This window comes from Puccinia triticina, chromosome 7A, assembly GCF_026914185.1.
Source record: "Puccinia triticina chromosome 7A, complete sequence".
In the NCBI taxonomy this organism is placed as follows: domain Eukaryota; kingdom Fungi; phylum Basidiomycota; class Pucciniomycetes; order Pucciniales; family Pucciniaceae; genus Puccinia; species Puccinia triticina.
Genome location: NC_070564.1, coordinates 5,785,257 through 5,802,425, shown reverse-complemented (window position 1 = coordinate 5,802,425; position 17,169 = coordinate 5,785,257). Strand labels below are relative to the sequence as shown.

At 45.2% G+C, this 17,169-nt stretch overlaps 2 protein-coding genes across 2 annotated transcripts; one reads left to right on the top strand and one right to left on the bottom strand.

The window, feature by feature from the left end:
• Positions 1 to 348: 348 nt before the first annotated feature.
• On the top strand, positions 349 to 2,051 carry PtA15_7A630 (uncharacterized protein; the record flags this gene model as incomplete). The annotated part of the gene is made up of 6 exons (XM_053171257.1): positions 349 to 668; positions 882 to 979; positions 1,059 to 1,345; positions 1,413 to 1,701; positions 1,774 to 1,916; positions 1,992 to 2,051. 6 exons carry the CDS (start codon positions 349 to 351, stop codon positions 2,049 to 2,051), a joined length of 1,197 nt encoding a protein of 398 aa, XP_053022456.1.
• Positions 2,052 to 5,551: 3,500 nt separating this feature from the next.
• On the bottom strand, positions 5,552 to 8,366 carry PtA15_7A629 (uncharacterized protein; the record flags this gene model as incomplete). The annotated part of the gene is made up of 6 exons (XM_053171255.1): positions 5,552 to 5,579; positions 5,680 to 5,818; positions 5,901 to 6,011; positions 6,088 to 6,221; positions 6,284 to 6,485; positions 7,877 to 8,366. 6 exons carry the CDS (start codon positions 8,364 to 8,366, stop codon positions 5,552 to 5,554), a joined length of 1,104 nt encoding a protein of 367 aa, XP_053022455.1.
• Positions 8,367 to 17,169: the final 8,803 nt, after the last annotated feature.

Genomic DNA, 17,169 nt, shown 5'->3' with positions numbered 1-17,169 from the left:
TCAATCAGGCGGGTGTTTTGTCTTTGACGGCAGTTTTGACGGGCAAAACCTTAATCCGCGCAACTGCTGTGTACTACATAGCCTTGCTCGAGGGAGTTTTCAGCCTATGTAGAAGGGGTCAACCGCCCTCGCAATCCCTCGCGCGCGCCCCTTTACATTGCAGACTGTCTTACATGTAAACATCAGTCTTCAAGTTCGGACAGAGCCGCGGCTGCGCAGCGTATCCCCTGCTGCAAGTTAGACCTAACCTTACAGTGTCCAAACGGTACCTTGGTTTGTTGGAAGACGATCACCACCTCAGAAACGCGCTCTTTTTTATTCCTCAAGCCGTCACCCGGTCTCTTCAACATGCCTCCTCACTCCGCTGCCCACATCGTCCCACCTCAGTATCAATACGGTCTTGATCAGCCCATCCTGAATCCTCGTGGATCTATCCCCAGCCCAAGTCAACACTCTTTGCTTCTTCGATCTGGTCACAGCGCTCCCATTATTGACAATCTTGAAGATGCCGCCAGCCAAAATTCTCAGCCCAACTCACCTGCTGGTATCCCTCAAGTTCAGCCACCCGCTTCCACCTCTCTTACCGAACGCCCAACCAAAAAAAGGAAACGTACCACCAATGACGATGATTCTGCTTCACCCCAATCAATCGAAGTCCTCCTTCAGAAGTCCTACAACAAACTTGTTGTCCAAGCGCAAGAGAACTCAAAAGGATTGATGTCCCAAGCAGACCGCAATTTCTTTCTCGAATTCTATGAGGAGCAAAGGAAACTTCTAGCAATCAAAGCAATTGAGTATCAGCTCTCCATTGCGATGATTGATGGCTTTCTGTGAGTTTCTTCCCATAACCTACGCCCTGTCTAACATTGCTTGAATAACAGATTGGACCTTTCAAGGGGAAAGCGCCTCGCCCTAAAGGGACCAAACTGCTGGAATCTTTTTCTCAAGACCCCTGAAGCTCGAACAATATTCAAAGAAGGTAAGTTATTGATGTTTTTCCGTTCTGATTGACCTTTTTCATATGTCCATGTGGTGGCTAACATTTCTATCATCTTTAGTTGGTGGTGTCGATGATGATTCGGCGATGAAGAAAGTCTCTGAGTTGTGGAAGAAGCTTACCCTGGAGGAGAAAAAAGCTTTTGCAAAACACCTTGACGATGGATTGACTGATGAAGAACGTGCCCTTGATGAAGACGAGTCGGGTGAGTTGATCCTTCCTGAAGAGCCTTTTTCCTCGGCTCCTTCAGGACAGGTGGGTGGTGGTGTTACTTCCGTTCGCAGTGAGGTCTCCCTCAAGAATGACTACCATTGTGTTCAGAAATGTGTTAATGAATTTATTGAAAAGGTGTGCCTCCCGCTTGTCACCCTTATTGTGATACACCTAGTTGACAGCCGGTTTTTTTCTGTGGCAGGCCACTTCAGTCGCAGCAACCCACAACGCGCAGTTTGTGGTCTTTGCGGTGTCCACCCACCTTGGCGCAAGCAGCTATCAAATCTTGCAAAGCACACCTGTTGCCAACGTTTTCCTCAATTACGCCAAAGATGTCGATGCTGAGAAGCATTATGCTGCTCGATTGCAATCCTACATCACCGGATACAGTATTGCTCAGATCACTGACTTGGCAACTAAACCCCAAAACAAAGGTGGTAAGAAGCCATCACATGATGTTAAGGTCACTGACAGGATGCGTGAATTTATAAGTAAGCACACACATCATGTCTCCTGTTCTGCATCCAACTATATCATTTCTGAAATCACAATCATGAATCCAGAGGCCAAGACCAAAGGTATTGTCAAGACATGGCCGTGGACCAATACTCAATCAAGACTGGCCAGCTCCGGGTATAAGTTGGCGCTCGCACCTCTGGCCAGGACCAAAATTGAGTGGATCAGCCGACCGAGTCGTTCGCTCCATGTTGACCACATAACAGCTATTCATTTGGACTTGGACGATAATCTGATTGACATCGTTTGAACTCCGTGGAACCAGACTGATGCAGCTCATCAGTCCAGCCCTTATGACGACAACATCGAAGCAGCTACCATTTGAAACCCACTTTTCCTACCCATCCCCCCCTGATCCAAGACTTTTTCTTACATTTTCAGACTCAAATTGGAGTTGTCTTTCCGTTTATTTTCTGTCTTGAAATATTTTCACTACTCTTCTAGATCTTCATAACATGAAAACTGTCTTCCTGTTTTATTCTTGTCATTTATCTTGCTTTCCACATTGCTCTGCACCCTTGCCTGCAAGAAATACGTTAAAAAACAAACAGAGTTCTTTTGTTTGGTTTCAATGCTCAATCACGGTTGATGATACCAAAAGCAACACTGCTGCGTTGCGCTTTCATTGCAGCACAGCGGTCTACCACCAACACTGCACATATTACGCTACACTTAGTGTAGCGGTTTCTTGTGGCCGCTAGGCTAGTATTACAATGTAGCTTATAATCAGCTACAATTACAGCTACAAAGTTTTTGGGAAAAAGTGCATGTTTAGCTACAAATTGCAGCTAATTAGCTGTAGCGGCCCGCTAATTAGCTGCAATCTAGCGTTAGCAGAGCTTAGCCGGTCAATATTACAGCTAAAGCTAACAGCCTGGAAGTTTAGCGGCTCTCAGCTACATTTAATTTCTAGCGGTGCTAATGTAATTAGTATAATATATGTGGTCTTGCTACTGCCAATCCTCTAGCCCAATCAGTTTTAGTGAAGCGGTTAGAGTGCTGAGCTAAGGCTGAATTCAGTGTTCCACTGCTGACACCTGATGTTGATCAGTGTTACACAGCGCCAAAAGGAGCACAAAAGCTGAGAATTAGTGCAGCAAAAAAACAGCTGACTGCTTTGTTGCTGATTTTCTTGCGCCCCGCTGGCAGGGATGACTACTGCCACAGCCACTGACCGCTTTCCCACTGTTAGTGCGCTTATTTTTCTTTGCTGCGCTGGCAGCGCTGACAACTGCCGCAGCTGCTGACCGGTTTCAGTGCGCGCACATTTCTGCACCCTGCTGGGAGCGCTGAATACTCCCCCAGCTGCAGCGGGGCGCAACATCCAAGTTTGCTACATCCCAAAAAATGATTGTTCCAAAACTCCCAAAAAAAAATATCATTCAACCGCTGATATCAGCCGTTGTCTGATCCTTTGGTACCCAGATGAGTGTTGTTTGATTGCTGTGCTGTCGCTGTTTTTAGAGGTTTTCCACTGAAAGCAGTGTTAGCACAGCAGTTTACTGCTGATTTGGCTGGCTGAAAATTGCCAGTTTTGTCCGGTGATATTAATCAGCAGTGGGCTCAACCTCTGACCCGCTGAGTTTCAGCACAGCACAGCAGTTTTAAAGTTGATGATACCCTAAATAAAGCCACTGAACTACCAGCTAGAGTATAAGCTACATTGTAATATTAGCGTAGCGGCCCCAAAAAACCGCTACACTAAGTGTAACGTAATATGTGTGGTGTTGCTTCTATCAAATGCAACTTGTCAACATCAGTACTGCTGACCAATGTGGGGCTTGAACACACAACCTAAATCAAGCACAGGCTACTTCAAACAGGCTCATTACCAACAAGTGTGCAGTGGCACATAAACTTGGTGACAGCAGTGACTGCTGGGGTGACATTGCGTGCTGGAACAACACCTGTCTGCCCGTAGTTAAGGTAATCATTTGTGAATCTGACTGATAGTTGAGATAAAAAAAAAATGTGTACCAATCTATTAATCCAATAGTTTGAAGTGATAAGGCCCCAGTTTGAAGTGATAAGGCCCCATTTGTTGTGTCATAATCAAGTGTGATAAACAACGTAATATTTGTGACATGTGAAAATCCTCCCTGCAAAAAAGGGGGCTTCACTTGGATTTCACTTGCCTTCAGATTATTTATCAAGCTCGCTGATGACACTAACAAAAGGGCCTAATTAATTGATGCACCAATCACTCTAAAATACATTCAGCAAAAATTCTGATGCACTCACTATATATATATGTCTATCAGAATCACACTGGACTTGCAGTTCTGGTAACACTGGACACTCAAATAGGTGTGCCATTTCAAATCAGTCTGATTATATTCAAAATGATTTGAATATATTGTACAGATTCAGAATATTCATCCAACAGAAACATTCTCATTTTAAATCCAAGTATGGCTATATTGTACACAAACTAGAAATGGTGCCCCCTCATTCCTGAGTCCCAATTTAGTAAGCCAAGCTGCTGCAGCTGCAATGATTCCAAATCATGGAATATTTGATTTCAATTAATATAAAACAAAAGTTCATGCTTTTGAATCATTTGAACAGTTTGTGTAATACTCATCCAGCCTAACTGCAAAGCCCAAAAACTAGAAATTGTGGCCCCTGGTTGAGTTCTAGATTTTGACTTCAATTAATTTTAAACATTTCTCCATACTTTGAACAGCTTTATTAATACTTATCCAGCATATGTTCAATTTGAATTGAAGTGCACTAATTAGAAATGACACACATCATGATTCCAAATTGTGGAATAGTGAAACATTCTTCAATACTTTGTTTGGAATAGTTTGGTAAATACAGATGACTAACCTGTGATCTTTCTAGATACTGCACAGTTCAAATTTGTGTGGCTTGCATCTTCCACAGAATATATGACCCAAGTATTGAAATCATAAATGTTTCACTCCATTTTTACCACTCACTGCTCAAATCTCAACTTTTATCTATCATCCTACACCTGAGTATGCACCCTACAACCATTTCGGGAAATTCTCACAATGGAAAGTGAATCTGGTAAGTCTAATGATAGGCAGCATTTCTGGCAAAAATGATGGGAAGCAACTTGGCTCTAACAATGAGAAGCAACTTTGGCCAATCAAATAATAGGCAGCATTTCTGACCAGTCAAATAAAATAAGGTATTAACACAATAAATGAATCCAAGTACATGGCTAACAAATGATTCACACACTCCCTCCACCTTGAATCAAGTCATCAAACATTGTGGCTGACAAAACATTCTCCATTTGCTCCAGATAGTCCTGTTGGCCATCATCTTCCTCCTCATTATCATTTGGATCTGAAGATGGGGGAGGAAAATTTGGAGCTGATAATGGGGGAGGCAAATTATCTGGTAGAGGTTTGTCTGCTGCAAGGGCTAGGTCATGCATATCCCCAGGTATGCCAGAGAAATAATCTGTGTCGTGAAGCCAATGGATGTGACTCATCTGCAGATTCCAAGATGTTTCAATTTCGCCATTGTCATTCTGAGGAGCGGTGTTCTTCAAGATTTTGCTTATCAGTGGGTCCCACTCAAGCTGCAAGTCCATCATCTCAATGTATGCCGAGTGGAGAAGAACACGAACACGCTGAAGCCGAATAGACATGCTGTCATTGTCAAGGAGGTAAGAATGTGCAACAAGTGGGCGGAGATTTTCAGGTAGATCATCGGAAGTCTGCTGATCTTCCGATAGTTCAGAGAGCAGCCGAATGTTTGTTTTGAGTTGATTATGGCGGTGACTGGCCCATCGCATCGCCCTCCTAGTTTCCCATCCAAGCCAACGGACCTCTTCCTTCCCTTGATTCAAGCAAGCCAGGTGACGGATTCCGTGCTGGGTTGTCAAGTCAATTGCCCATGCTTCGTTTGATTCGGAAAACAAGCCATCGTTCCAGAAAGGGTCGTCGGATTGCAGCTCCAGGAGTTGGGAATACCCAATGATGGGTGGAGCTGGTCGGGCAGGATAGGCTGCCACATACCAATTGACTTGCTTAGTGTACACATCCAGGACTGTATGCAGCCGCTCCGCATGTTTTCGCAGCAAAGCCATGAGCTTTTGCTGACCACGCGTACCTGCAAGTAGAGATCGTTTATTGCTCAATTCCTCAACAAAAGACATACAACAAGGAGGGCCTACCAATTGAGGTTGATTCACCTCTGCGGCGGACTCGTACCAATGGTTGCTTCTCCTGGAGCAAAGCTAAGAACTTTTGTCGTAGTTCTGTTTTGTTGTACCAAATCTTCATCAGCAGTTCTCGTTCCTCCACTGTTGTTTTTGAAGATCCAAAGCGTAGGTAGGTCAATTTCTAACATTTATAATAAAAGGCTACAGTTTGATTTACCCGTCTCAATACCACTCACTGCTGTGAGCAATTTGTCTCCAACCAATGCCCGCAAGTCGGCAATCTTCCGCGTAAGAGTAGCACACGCAGTTGCACGTGCAAGTGCTTGCTCAGGTGTAAGGACCACATTTCTCCTGAGATGCAATAAGAAAATAAGTAATGGTTACGTGCCCCAAATAGAAGTCGAGAAGCTTACCATGCAGTGTCAAGGGCTTCTTCGAGGCATAAAAGCTTCCCAAGTTCAATCTTCTGTTTCTTCACAGTTAGATTAGTCCGACGATGATATTCCTGCTCCATCCGCCATTGCTCCTCAAAGAACTCGTTCGTGTAGTTCTGTCCCGGAGTAAACCTGTTGTCTTTAGCATGGAGCTTGCTGAGTTCAGAAGTTGATGACCGAACTACCTCCGTAGCATAAACCAGCCGTTTGAAAATCCAATTGGCTAAGGGGTTGAAATCATGATGAATTTCTCTTCAACGCTTTGGGTGGATGGATGATGTGAGTTAATCACCTGTCATTTCCATGAGGTTTTGGGTATAGTAATCGGCTTGGGCCTGTAGTTGAGTGAGCCGATGTAGTCGAGTTGAGACACGAAGTGCGGAAACAAGTTGTGAAAAAAAAGACCAGAGGCGTTCAAGACCTTCGCCATCTGATAATCCCCACCAGGGGTTCAGTCGAGGGTTATACTTCACTTGACATGACCATTCATGCACAAATGAATGGAACACTGATGTCCCAAACGTCAGGTCATCAATCCAATTGTCTAACAATCCCCTCTACACAGCATGCTTGTTAGTTTGATTGCAACCAAATCAAGATGTTTTTATATCTTACCTTCCTGAAATGAGTCTCGAGATGGCACCCAAGGTCATAAAGAATGCCAAATTTGTGGCTGGGGAAGTCATCAATGATATTGCGCACAATCGAAACCGGATAATATAGCCTGTAGATATTGACGTAGTTAGCTACATTTCGGATGTCAGGCAATAAGCTGGGCTCACTTTTCACCAGTCTGAAATATGTTAGCAAAGAGCAAAGGAGCGTCATGTTGACATGCGCCGGCAAAAAGACCATTATCATCACACTTCTCCCAGCTTGTCCCGCTTCGAGTATCATTTGCGGCTTTATGCAAGTCGGAACATGGTGGCTAGAGTACATTGGCTGTAAGCAATTATTCTACCTGGTGAGAGAGGCCACTTACATCAATTCCTACAGCAACAGCCTCGGTAGATTCTACTGCTGTAACATCAGCATTTAGCTGCAAGGGTGACAGAAAATCGACTGGATACTGATCATCACGAGGGCGGTCTTTACTGGCATGAGCATAGTGTTGTTGTTGGAAGTTTCCATCCATAGCAATGATCACGTCTGGTTCATTTGGGTTTGATTTGACTTCATTCAACCCGGGACCAAAACATCGAGGGCACTTATTGGCCCAAAGATTGACTTTGGAGAGCTGCAATCCATCGTTAAGAATTTTCTTGGTGCGTACAAGGATGCGAGCAAACATTGCTTGGTTACTTCGAGGTCCTAAGGAGGCGGCGAGGGCTTTCACAAAAGCTGAAGAAGAGACAACAGCTGATTGCCACATGAAATGATGGAACTGGACCAATTGTATTGAAAATGCTGTTCGTGGTTGATCGGCAGAAGAGGCAAAATATCCGTGGTGAATTAATCGAACTACGTCTGGTACACACTTGCAGAAGGGAATAGCGGTGCGCGGACGATGTTCTACAAAATTGAGGCTGATTAGTTCCTCTTGATTCAAAACTAAGGAGAAGAGGGACTTACGGAGAATATCAATGAGATCTACTTGTCGTTCATGAATATTGTCGGACAAACAGGTACACAACTCAGCTGGTAAACCTTGAGGTTGATATGTCCAGTTGGAGGTATCACGTTGACACTGCAGGTAAGCTGATGTGACTTGGGTCTCCAATTGTGTCCATTGGGTGCTAATGATCTCTCGGCGTTCAGCGTAACGGCGCATTCGATGATAGCTAGCATGAGCCAAGATAGGATCGTCATCCAGCCACGCGGGGTCTTGGAGATTTTCCTCAAATGGCATCTGATGGTTAGCTCCGTCCGGAGGGTTGGTTATATCATCGTTTGTGGGGTTGGTCGGTCTAGCTAGAGGGGTTGGAGCTTCAGGAATAGCACCCAGCCGTTGACCATCGCGGATATTCTGGTCAAAGCGAGCTTGCTGAAGGATTTCGCGCTGGGTTGGTGTTGTGCGGACTCGAGGGCGGCAAGCCGGTCCATTATAGATCATGTTAACCATCCTGCTGCCTGTCGCACGGATACGGGGGTCGCCGCGTCTGCGGACTCGAGGGCGGCGAGCCGGTCCATTGTAGATCATGTTAACCATCCTGCTGCCTGTCGCACGGATAGGGTTGCCGCGAGCCGTGCTAGAAATGGCGGTATTGTTGTCGGAGCTGGTAGTATCGCCATTGTAGTAGGTAGTATTGTCCTCGGCGGGGTAGCTCTTTAACTTGAGGAGTGCCGTCGATCGGGTGGTCAAGGCGGGCCAGGACGGGAGGGCGGTGTTCTCGCAGGACGGGAGGGCGGTGTTCTCGAGAAGGAGCTGTTTATCTTTGGATCACAACTCCCACTCATAATTACAGTGATCACCGATCAGGTAGGTATCCGGATTTTCCCCGACTTAGTCTGATCCGAATTGCGGATCGGACAGCCTTCTAGACAGGTTCGTGTTACACATGTAAGACAGTCTGCAATGTAAAGGGGCGCGCGCGAGGGATTGCGAGGGCGGTCGACCCCTTCTACATAGGCTGAAAACTCCCTCGAGCGAGGCTATGTAGTAGGGGGAGGATAGTCGATTGTGGTGCCAAGACATTTGCAATTCATCACGGAAGAAAGTGGTATGTTTCTGAGCTAACCTAACTAGTCCCCAGGTATGGACGGGGGGCGCCCCTGTTCTACATAACTTTTTTGGGTTGGAGGGTGGGACTTCAGTTGGGTCTCTGGGGGATGTGATTTCAGTGCTCTGATGAGTTCCCTTGGTTGGAGTGAACCAACGCTGCAACCGATCCGATCCAAGGCAGGTAACAGCAATACCATGGATCTTATTTTTTTTTCAATACGCAAGAATTTGATACTGGGTATCGTATCAGCAACAAACTTAGCTAAGTCCAATGGTGGGGGCGCGAAGCGCCTCTAACTTAACGTCCCTCCCAGAAGTACCCCAGAAAGCCCCGACCAAGCTGCCTCATGTAAATTCTGCTCATTCTGGGTTTTGGATACGTGGGGAAATTGGGGTTTTCCCAACTGGACCTGGTCTAGATACGTGGTACATGCAGAGGAGGATTTTTTGGGAGAAAGCCCCAGCAGGTCAAAATTGGACAAAAAATGCCTTTATTGGTTGGGAATTGTCAACCCAAGACCTAAGAGCATCCGCATCGGTGCGGGTGTAACTTGAGGAGTAGCAGATTAGCTTACTCCGGGATTAGCACTAATCCGGGTGGTCAACCGCATTGGTGCGGGCTTAAATGATGAGTAAGGCCCTGTTTGGCAGTGTCATTATTGTGCAATAAATAATTGGGGCATGCCCCTTTACATTATGTAAAACATTATTTTTGGGCCTGATCTTTTTGAAGTAAACTATCAAGCTTTATGACAGCTTACTTTCAAAAGACTATCCTAAAAAATGTTTTTTACATATGTAATGGTATTGCATTTTGAACATTACACTGTGTAATAGCACTGTTCACGTAAGAAATCTATGACCATGGTGAGAGATATACATCAGCATACTTTCCCAGCCAAATTGGCTGGCACAATGGGATAAACTTTATTTCAATCTTGCTGATGTTTAGCTTACGTGAAGAGTGCTAATATGACACTGCCAAACACAGCCTAAGTATGTAGTATGCACCTACAGCTTATGTAAGCTGTGTTTGGTGCATACTTTTGGGTGGGGAGGAGTGTCTGCATGCAGCGCTTACTCCCAGGATTAGCAAGGAGTAAATTTACTCCTGCTTACTCCAAATTGTACTCCCGGGAGGAGTTTAGTCCAATTAAATTGGACCTGATGCGGTTGCCGAGGAGGATTAGTTACACTAATCCCCTTAATCCGCAACCAATGCAGATGCTCTAAATATTTTATTTTTATTTCAAGGCAAACCTCAATAAATACCAATTACATTAGGGCCATCTTGGACAAATAAAACATTTTGGATAAATGTTTGCTGATTTACATGAGGAGCATTTTGCAAAAAAATGTCCCCCAGATAAGTGCTACATGAGGCGGCTTTGTAGGGGCTCTCTGGGGTCCTTGGAGGTGAAGGAGCTATGGGAACATTCTTCAAAATTGATGTTTTTGGCCTTTGCTCTCAGTCCTAAGTCACCAATACCACCTAGGTCCCTCCAGTGGAGGCGCTTCACGCCTCCACCTCTGGACTTAGATAAATTAGGAAGCGCCTCCACCAGAGGGACTTACACGGCATTGGTGATTTAGGTCTGAGAGGAATGGCTAAAAACACCATTTCCAACAAATGTTGCAATAGCTTGCTTACCTCCAAAGATTTCATCAAGATTTATGGATATTGTGAAAGCCAAGCATATTGTCTAATTTTTGAAGCTCTTAGATCATCACATTTACTCATTCCTTGCTCACAATAACCCATTGAAGATGGGAGGTTGCAAGAGCCAAGCTGGAGGTCCATTGTGGTATGCTTTTTCAAAATTTCCTTTTTTCTCATATTTACACTCTCAAAATCAACCAACATGGCGGCACCACTGGATTCTACAGCCAAAACTACACAGGACAACATGGACAACACACCTTACACCTCTGGATCAGAAGATACAACCCCTTCAAGACACCATCAGTCAGTTACATACACACAAACACCATACTCAGGTCATGTAATCCGTTACATGGCCACACTTACCCAGGACCATGTAATCTGTTACATGGACCACCCTGACAGCTTGTCTACCCTTTACATTTACTTGACCTCATCAGCTGCACTCATTACATTGTGCTATGCACATGTCATGCGGTGTCATGCAGTGTTATGCACACTTGATGCAGGCTTATGCAGTCTAATGCAGCCTTATGCAGGTGCATGCAGACTAATGTGATAGGGGCTGCAGTCTGACAGTTGACAGATGACATCATGCAGGATCATGCAGGTGTCAAGATAGCAAAAACCCCTCATGCAGCTCGCAGATGAAATCAGTTGACAGGCCAGGCCAGCTAAAGCATCTCACCTCCTATCTCTCACTAGGTAAATTCCTTCATATGACATCATGACCTCATGTGACCTGTCAACCACCAGCCAAAATACCTCATTGTAGCCTTCAGGGCAGCTAAAACCCCTCATTCTCTTGTTACCCTGGAGCTAAAATGTCTCACTCTTTTCTATTTAAGGAGGCTCTCCTCCCCCCAGTTGCAACTTCTCTCAGCAAACTACTTGCACTCAGCTTACCCCATAACAGTACAATACTTGCTTACTCTACAGTATTAGCTCCACTCTATATTGTGGTCCCACACCCTTACATACAAATTACAACATCATTACAAAAACTTACACATCAGCTACATCATCATAACCCTTAAGCCACCTTCTCAAAGTAGACTATCTTTTGATACACCTCCACTATCACTACATAAAACCTTCCAATCTAAGATTGGGGGGGGGGGGGGGGGGCTTGTTTTAGTGTCTAGTGACCCAGGAAAGGCAGAGGTTCCCTCATGTATCCCTTTCCGCACTCAGCAAAAGGTTCTCACAAACGCTTTTGAGCTTTACACCGTAAAACATCATTTTTAGTGCAAATCCATACACTTGCCTTGAGAAAAAAATGAAAGGTATCCAGGACAGATGTCCATCCTTGCCAAAAAACTTTGTGATAACATGCATTTGGGCCTGTTCACTCAAGATTCCAAGGGGTCTCATTTGAAAAACATTTATACTTTGACTGTTTTGCCAGGATGAAGTTTTTGTTTACTACACACCTGGTATCTTGCGTTTGGGAAGGAGAAACATGCACAAAAAGGTGGCAGGAGATGACCAGGCATCTGATGAGTCTAAGTATAAATGTAGAGGGTGATTACACCAAGGCGGTTCTGTGCAGGGGCCTTAGCATAAAAAAGTAAGGATTATTGGCATTTCTCTCAGGCAAATTTCACCAATAAGGGATGAGTCCCTCCTAGAGGGAGGCCTTTGGGTTTGGCCTACCTTGGGAGGGACTTAGGTGGATTTTTATTGACAAACAGATCTAGCTTAGCATAATCCCCTTGTTTCAGGGGCCAGGACCCGGTGCGCCAAAGGTGCCTTGAAAAGCAAGCCTCTGAAAGAGGGGTTTGTGAGTAAAGTCCGCCTGAAAGCTGTGGCTTGTTGTGGCTTTTTTTGCCTTTTTGCAACTCAGACACTTGTAACTCCCAAACCATCAAGCCAATTAACATGCCGTGAACTTTTGCATGTAGTCTAGCATCTTGGCTTCATGGCCATAACTTCTTTTGTCATATTTTGGGCTAATAGTATCCATTCCATGGCATTTGAGTGAGGGTCTCTATTGAAGGCACTTTGTTCAATTGGCACAGGGAGCATATCAGCCACAGATCCATACAGTTACTCACATAGTACAAACACACAGGAAAATGAAAATTTCAATAATTTATTGAAAGAGAAGATGACAAACCCTGGTGGTCTGTCTAGTGCAGAAAGATAGAGAAAAATCAGGCCCTTTGGCCAGTTGTTTTGTTTGAAGGGTTTTCCTCCAGGAAGGTGGGGCAAATGTGAGGGTAAAACTTTCCCTGCCAAACAGCCCCAAGCTCTCAAGCCAAAGATTTGACCTAGTCCCAAGTCCCTCCTTTGGAGGCTCACGCTTCATGCCAGCCCTAATTTAACACAATTCCCCCACTTTGGAGGGCCCTGGTACAGCCTGGGATGGTGCAAAGTGCAAACTCCAAAGAAGGGATTTGGGACTAATTTCCACTTTTTGGCCTGAGGGCAACGCTGCAGCAATTACAATACATGTATTGTATAGGCTATACATTGTATCATATTTTCATGCAGATACATTCAATTATGATAAATACATTTTGTATTGGTTTCACCAAACAATTCCAATGCTACATATGTACAGTTTTTGGAAAAAATTATGATACAGATACATTTATTTTGATATTTTTCCAATACAATACAGTGAAATACAATTACATGTATTGTACTTGTTGCACTGTTGCTGAGGGTTTGAGGCCTTTTGGTGGGTGTTTTGTGCCATTCAAATTTTGACAGTGTTCCCAAACAGACCCACACATGCCTTTTGGACCACAAGATTTGTCTGGTTTGTCCCCATCTTTTGCTGCTACACCCATCCCTACAGACCCAACCCTTCTCTTTCCATTCTCCTTCAAACTTTTGGTTTTCAAGGTTTGTTGACCTGTACCTTATGCGTGTATGTATCTAGATTGACACACCTTCCTGTTGCTTGCATACCAGCTGGAGAGCTGTATTACACTGAAAATGCATACTACCACTTTTATCCATAGTTGTGACGGAAAGCAGTATGGCATGTGAGGAAAGCAGGCTCTTGTTAAGATGTCTTTCCCAATCCAGCTCAGGTGTTCAATTTTAATTTTGAGAAAAGGAGCTGGAAGCTAAGATGGTTGGCTATTCAGCCCCTTCTTGGCTTCACCCGGGTTGGAATGGTTTTTGTTTTGTGAGGGGCTAAAGAAAAAAAGGGTTGAAATGCCACAATTGCCCGGAACTCTCAGGCCAAATTTACGACATTAGTCATAAGCCTCTTCTACACCCGGGGAGTCCCTCCACAGGGAAATCACTTGGAATCCTTGAGGACTCCATGTGATCCCTGTGCGCAAGGTCAGACCAGCGGCTGGAGGTCCAGGGAATCACGGGATTTCCACCGGGATGATCACACGGGCACATTGTGATCATCCCAGGGAATCCACAGCAGCATTTGGCTTGACGTAGAATCCCCGTGGACTGCTTGTGATCCCTACGGGATAGTTGATTTAGAGCAAGATACATGCAGCGTGGGCTTGTAGTGATACCAACAAGCAGGTTGAGCCCCTGGCATTGATGTATCCACATGGCTCATTGTTCTTTTGCATCCACCAGGGGTGGTGTGGCTCAGGTACCTTTCACGGAGCAGATTAAATAAAATGGGTTAGGATTCACAGGATGTGGTACAAGAAATATAAAGCGGCCATGATAGATCAGAATAAAAGAAAAGAAAAACAGCAACAAAAACAAAGAGACAGAATTTTACAATAGGAAGAGGGGAAAGTATAAAAAGAGAGATGGAGCAGAGGTGGGCAGATGCCGGGTTGAGGGAGGAAGGAATTGGACTAGCTGGTGGTAGTTCTTAGAAGTTGGAGAGCTTGGAAGAGAGGGTGGAGGCCTTGAGCTGGGTGATGAAGAGTTTGAGCTGGCTGAGGCATGCCACCTTGTCCTCCTTGTCAGTGGTGACAGCCTGCAAGCAGGTGTTGTTGGAGCGCACAACACCAAGCTTGTAGAGCAGCAAGTGTGAAGCCCCCGCGCGTTGCGGGGTTTCACAAAGGATATCACACACATTCTCAACCTGACTACTTAGTTCCCTCTCACTTCCACATCCTAGCTGGCAGAGATCCTCGATTGTATATCTCTCCCGGCTAGGTAAGAAATTTTCCTTCTCTTCTTTCTTTTCATTTTGTTCTAGTTGTACTGAAGAGAGATCCTCAATTTTATATCTCTCCCGGCTAGCTCCCAAGAAATACAGCCCCCTCAGATTGGACCTAGAAACATTCTGGCTTCTTAGCCTTGTACCGAGCCCCTTTCTCCTCTTCATCAGTGAGGGTCCACGCGACCCTTACAGCAAGTTTTTCTACTTGATCTACTCCGCTGGACCATCTTGCTGATAACCTTGTACCAAGCACTCTGCTCCTCCTGGTGCTCCTTGCCCGGCTGGTAGGACGGCCACCCTTTCTGGTTTGAGGTTGAGGATGCATAGCCCTACTCTCTTTTGCATCCTGCTAGCTCCCAACCATGAGCCAGATCAGCAGTCAGTAGGAGTCACGCACGATGATGGTAAAGAATTGTAAAGCTCACTTGTATGGGCGCCTCATCAGCACGTGTTTGGAATCAACTTGGCGAAGTGGTTTGGGGTATGGAATTGGATCCATCAGTCAAATTGAAAACTTCATGGACAGTGTAGGCAGTGGCAGTAGTGGTAGTGGTGTCATCAGCCTCAGGGGTTGTAATGTTGTTATTTTTTTCTTGACTCTCATCATCTTTGTGGATAGGCTGGTCATGATTGGCCGCAGTTTTGACAACAAAGGCGGGCAAAATTGAAAATACCAACCAAGCCAAGGAGTGTGATGGACTTCTTGTTTGTTCCTGGATTCCATCTTGGTAGGAGGCTTTGTTGCCCTGGGTCATCCAGAGTAATCAAGCCGCGGCGGTTGTCATCAAATTAGCCCTAATCTCCCAATGAGCTGTGTTCTTGTTGGTTCCACCGGCAATGCAGGGGCAGCCGTGGATTCCCCGTTGTTCTCCTGCATGTTTTGTGCTTGTGGGCTCCACCACAATCCCACAGGCGGCCGTGGAATCCTTGTCATTCTTGACGTGGAAATCCCAGGCGGGTGGAGACAATGGGAAAGTCAGTCTTGTCCACCCATTTTCCACAGGAGGGTGGTACCAATGGGGGGGAGTAGCAAAATCCATGTGAGTTTCAGAGAGCTGGTGATCCCGTTGTCTCCACAAAACCGTGGGCCAGGAAGCAACCCCGCTGTGTCGAACTTAACCCAAGTCCCTTGCTGCTGCGGGCATCTGGTCTTGCAAAGCAAGCCTCCAATAGCCCTTGGCAGGAGGGACTTGCGCGCTATTGCCCCTTTTTGGCGTGCCAAGATTCTGAGTTTGGCTGGGTGGTTTATTCAAACCATCACAGTTTCCTGCTTTCAACATGTTTAACCTTAAAAATTTGCTTGGCATAAAGCCTTGCTTCCTGCCTATCATCTCATAAGTTATGTTATACCTTTTCTTCTGGTACAAATAAATTATACAAGAAAATAAAACCTTGGAGTTGACTGAAGTCGAGTAACAGAGATCATCTGTGCTCAATGAAATCTACATGTAGTTTTTTTTTCAACTTACAGTATACCATACACCAGCATACACCCCACTCAATGGGTCATCCAATGGAGTGTGCTACAATTGATTAGAGTCCAAACTCCATCCAATGACCCAGCTCCACTTGAAAACCGGTCATTGGATGGAGTCCCACTCCACTCAATGACCACTTATTGGATGGGAATCACGGGTCATTGAGTGGAGTGGTGCTCCATCCGATGACCGCGAAGTGGCACTCCACCCAATGACCGGTTGGGTGGGGTATACACCCCACTCAATGACCGGTCATTGGAATGGATGGAGTGTGGACTGAGCACACCCTACTAAATGACCAGTCATCAAGTGGGGTGTATACCCCACCCAACCGGTCATTGGGTGGAGTGCCATGTTGGATCCGGTCATTGGATGGAGTGCCACTCCACTCGATAACTTGTCATTGAGTGGAGTGTACACCTAATGGCCGGTTGGGTGGGGATCCTGTAATGAACTGGCCATTGCGTTGTCCAGCTACATCACCACTTATGAGCATGGTCCTCAAATGAGGGTCCGTGCTCTAATCTCACAATGAATGTCTGCAAATCTGGGTTACAGAGTCAGTAACTTTCATGAGGTTTGTTTCTCTTCTATAATTTCTCAGGATACAGATGAGCCAGTACAAAAAGAAGAAAAAAAATACCAGAATCAGCGGTAGCTTGGTGGGCTGATCTAGAGCAAAAAATAATAACAAAAAGTCATGGTATGCAAGATGTACAACAAAGAAAAGGAAAAAAAGATCTGAAAAAACCATTCTCTGTGTGCCAGAATGGGGAGGTACGGTATAAGTCCCTCCTGACGGAGCAACGGTGGGCTGATACACTAACTGTATTGTTAGTGTAGTGTATTGTTAGTTTTTTCCACTGCACTACACAAATAATACTGTTATCCTTGATTTTATTGCAATAACAATACATCTTTTTGATGTTATTCTTTTTGGCTGTTATTGTATTGTTA